Source organism: Austrofundulus limnaeus, unplaced genomic scaffold, assembly GCF_001266775.1.
Source record: "Austrofundulus limnaeus strain Quisiro unplaced genomic scaffold, Austrofundulus_limnaeus-1.0 Scaffold606, whole genome shotgun sequence".
In the NCBI taxonomy this organism is placed as follows: Eukaryota; Metazoa; Chordata; class Actinopteri; order Cyprinodontiformes; family Rivulidae; genus Austrofundulus; species Austrofundulus limnaeus.
In genome coordinates, this window is record NW_013953008.1 from 92,550 (window position 1) to 96,683 (window position 4,134).

At 42.3% G+C, this 4,134-nt stretch overlaps 1 protein-coding gene across 2 annotated transcripts in view; it reads right to left on the reverse strand.

The window, feature by feature from the left end:
* The window catches only part of adpgk (ADP-dependent glucokinase), a gene marked incomplete in the record, with an annotated part of 39,748 nt that overhangs the window by 27,953 nt on the left and 7,661 nt on the right, over nt 1-4,134 (reverse strand). For both annotated transcript variants that reach the window (XM_014026987.1, XM_014026984.1), the window contains 2 exon segments: nt 1,678-1,740; nt 1,820-2,046. In XM_014026987.1, the coding sequence (XP_013882441.1) occupies nt 1,678-1,740; nt 1,820-2,046 (290 nt within the window).

The following is a 4,134-nucleotide window of genomic DNA, read 5'->3' on the forward strand; positions in this document are numbered from 1 at the left end:
GTGTAGTTTTCCAACAGATTATAAGTTTGTGTTCAGAGTGTAGTTTTCTAACAGATTATAAGTTTGTGTTCAGAGTGTAGTTTTCTAACAGATTATAAGTTTGTGTGTTCAGAGTGTAGTTTTCTAACAGATTATAAGTTTGTGTGTTCAGAGTGTAGTTTTCTAACAGATATGTCCAACTCTGTTCACCTGACCAAACTCCTCTCCTCAGAGCTGTTACAGGAGAGGAGCAGAGGAGGAACTGCTGCTCTTATAAAATATTAACTCAGATCAACACTTTGCCCCCCCCCATGTTCTTATAAATTTCTACAAATTTCCTTCTTCACAATATATGTTGTTTATATTTAAAACCACACTGTGACTGAACTGCTCTGTGATTGAATAAATGATCAAATATGAAGAATAAATCATATTAAATGATTACATGAACTCTAAACAATATAAACGTTTTGAAAGGAATAGTTATTTTAATAGAGAAATCAGTCAGTCTAACAAATAAAACATGTAAAGTTATTTTGTGACGTACAAAAGACATATTTGGTATATTTTTTAAATTTAAACATACATTCAGTATATAATTTGTTTGCACTGAAAAGTTATAAAGATGGTTAAATATTTGTATGACTGTATCCGACTCAATTCTTGACAAAAACATTTTAATAAATATATTAAAACATTAAAATGACAAATACAAAGTACAGAAAAGCTGTTCAGAATCTAAACTGTGAACTCTGAGTAAAACCGTGAACACAGTGTATTATAGTGTTATGACTGTGTACTCGTGTGTTAGAGGTGACCTGATGAATATATGGTGATAATATTTTATAAGGCCCAGCTGTAGTCAGAAAGCCACTGGAACATTTATAAGGATTATTATTTATCAGTCTCATTTACTGTTGGGATAGAGCTGCTCAATTACAAAACAATCATAATCACAATTATTTCAACACATTTACTAATTCAGGGTTCCCACAGCTGAAGGCGACTTCATTTTAAGACTTTAAGACTCTTTAATGACATTTAAACCAACTTCATATTAAAACCAAATGAGAAAAAAACAGTTAAAGACTATTTACTAAATGTTTAACAGGAAACGAGCTGCGAGAAGCATTCACTCTATTATTTCTATAAATAAATAAATGTTAACACTTAGTGTAATGTTTGAGATGTGTTAACATTTTAACACCTCTGACAGATTGATTGAAGACATTTTAAGGCTAATTAAGGTTTTATTTTAGATCAACGAATTCAGTGTCTTTTAAGACTTTAAAAATCTGCTGAAACCTTTTAATTTAAAATCATTTCAATGTTGATCTTTTCCCTAAAAATAATTGACTGTGTATTCAAAGGACAAATACTGTGTAAAGTAAAAATCATCAGTACAGTGTAATTACTGTATACTATGTTGAGCTTCATTAATTCCATTAATATTTTGTTTTTCACAGCTGAATGTGTTACAGTGTCATCATTTGTCTCCTAAATGTCACCATGTCTTATCAAATGGTGAAATAATAAAATCAGGCTGATCCTACATAAACAAACTTCAGTTAGAATCCAGCAGAAAGTGTTCTTTAAAGCCTTTAATAACTTAGTAAAGTGTTGAACAGCCTTGTTCTGGATTAAAGTAATCTGAAGCTAACTGAAACCTTTGTAAAGTAGTAAGATGTGCAGGTGTACCATCAGGTCAGGGTAAGATGCAAACTTCTGACTGATGAGGGCAGCGTTTCCTCCCACGTACAGCTGGAAGCAGACAAACATGAAATGAATCATGGAGAACAATCCTGGAGGTCAGAAGAAGCTGTAGATGATGCCACCTTGCCTTCGCACCGGGGTACTCTGCAGCTGCACGTGCGATGCTCTGGAACACCTCCTCGTTGCTGAAGAAGCGCTCTGCAGCCGCTCCTCGCTCCATGAAATGAACGAAGGCTTCCTTCAGGTCCTCCTTGGAGCGCAGCACGTCGTGGTCCAGGCCCGCTCCAGGATCCAGCGCCAGCGCCTGCAGAAGTCCCACCCCAGAGACAACCACGTCCACACAGGCGTTCACCCTTTACAGCAGGACAGGAACAGGAACAGGAAGAGGAAGAGGAACAGGAAGAGGAACAGGAAGAGGAACAGGAAGAGGAAGAGGAACAGGAAGAGGAAGAGGAACAGGAAGAGGAACAGGAAGAGGAAGAGGAACAGGCAGAGGAACAGGCAGAGGAACAGGAAGAGGAAGAGGAACAGGAACAGGAAGAGGAAGAGGAAGAGGAACAGGAAGAGGAACAGGAAGAGGAAGAGGAACAGGAACAGGAAGAGGAACAGGAAGAGGAACAGGAAGAACAGGAAGAACAGGAAGAGGAAGAGGAAGAGGAACAGGAACAGGAACAGGAAGAGGAACAGGAACAGGAAGAGGAACAGGAAGAGGAACAGGAAGAGGAAGAGGAACAGGAAGAGGAACAGGAAGAGGAACAGGAAGAGGAAGAGGAACAGGAACAGGAAGAGGAACAGGAAGAACAGGAAGAGGAAGAGGAACAGGAACAGGAACAGAACAGGAACAGGAACGGGAAGAGGAACAGGAAGAAGAACAGGAAGAGGAACAGGAAGAGGAACAGGAAGAAGAACAGGAAGAGGAACAGGAAGAAGAACAGGAAGAGGAACAGGAAGAGGAACAGGAAGAGGAAGAGGAACAGGAACAGGAAGAACAGGAAGAGGAACAGGAAGAGGAACAGGAAGAAGAACAGGAAGAGGAAGAGGAACAGGAACAGGAAGAGGAACAGGAAGAACAGGAACAGGAAGAGGAAGAGGAAGAGGAAGAGGAAGAGGAAGAGGAACAGGAAGAGGAACAGGAAGAGGAACAGGAAGAGGAAGAGGAACAGGAAGAGGAACAGGAAGAGGAAGAGGAACAGGAAGAGGAACAGGAAGAGGAACAGGAAGAGGAACAGAACAGGAACAGGAACAGAACAGGAACAGGAACGGGAAGAGGAACAGAACAGGAACAGGAACAGAACAGGAAGAGGAACGGGAAGACGAAGAGGAACAGGAAGACGAAGAGGAACAGGAAGAGGAAGAGGAGGAACAGGAAGAGGAACAGGAAGAGGAACAGGAACAGGAACAGGAACAGGAACAGGAAGAGGAACAGAACAGGAACAGGAACAGAACAGGAAGAGGAGACGAAGAGGAACAGGAAGACGAAGAGGAACAGGAAGAGGAAGAACAGGAACAGGAAGAGGAACAGGAAGAGGAACAGGAAGAGGAACAGGAAGAGGAACAGGAAGAGGAACAGGAACAGGAACAGAACGGGAAGAGGAACAGGAAGAGGAAAAGGAAGAGGAACAGGAACAGGAAGAGGAACAGGAAGAGGAAGAGAACAGGAAGAGGAACAGGAAGAGGAAGAGAACAGGAAGAGGACAGGAAGAGGAACAGGAAGAGGAACAGAACAGGAAGAGGAACAGGAACAGGAAGAGGAAGAGGAACAGAACGGGAAGAGGAACAGAAACAGGAAAAGGAAGAGGAACAGGAACAGAAACAGGAAGAGGAACAGGAAGAGGAAGAGGAACAGGCAGAGGAAGAGGAACAGGAAGAGGAACAGAACAGGAACAGGAACAGGAAGAGGAACAGGAAGAGGAACAGAACAGGAAGAGGAACAGGAACAGGAAGAGGAAGAGGAACAGAACGGGAAGAGGAACAGAAACAGGAAAAGGAAGAGGAACAGGAACAGAAACAGGAAGAGGAACAGGAAGAGGAAGAGGAACAGGCAGAGGAAGAGGAACAGGAAGAGGAACAGAACAGGAACAGGAACAGGAAGAAGAACAGGAAGAGGAACAGAACAGGAAGAGGAACAGAACGAGAAGAGGAAGAGGAACAGGAAAAGGAAGAGGAACAGGAACAGAAACAGGAAGAGGAACAGGAAGAGGAAGAGGAACAGGCAGAGGAAGAGGAACAGGAAGAGGAACAGAACAGGAACAGGAACAGGAAGAGGAACAGGAAGAGGAACAGAACAGGAAGAGGAACAGAACGAGAAGAGGAACAGAACGAGAAGAGGAACAGGAACAGGAAAAGGAAGAGGAACAGGAACAGGAACAGGAAGAAGAACAGGAACAGGAAGAAGAACAGGAACAGGAAGAAGAACAGGAACAGGAAGAGGAACAGGAACAG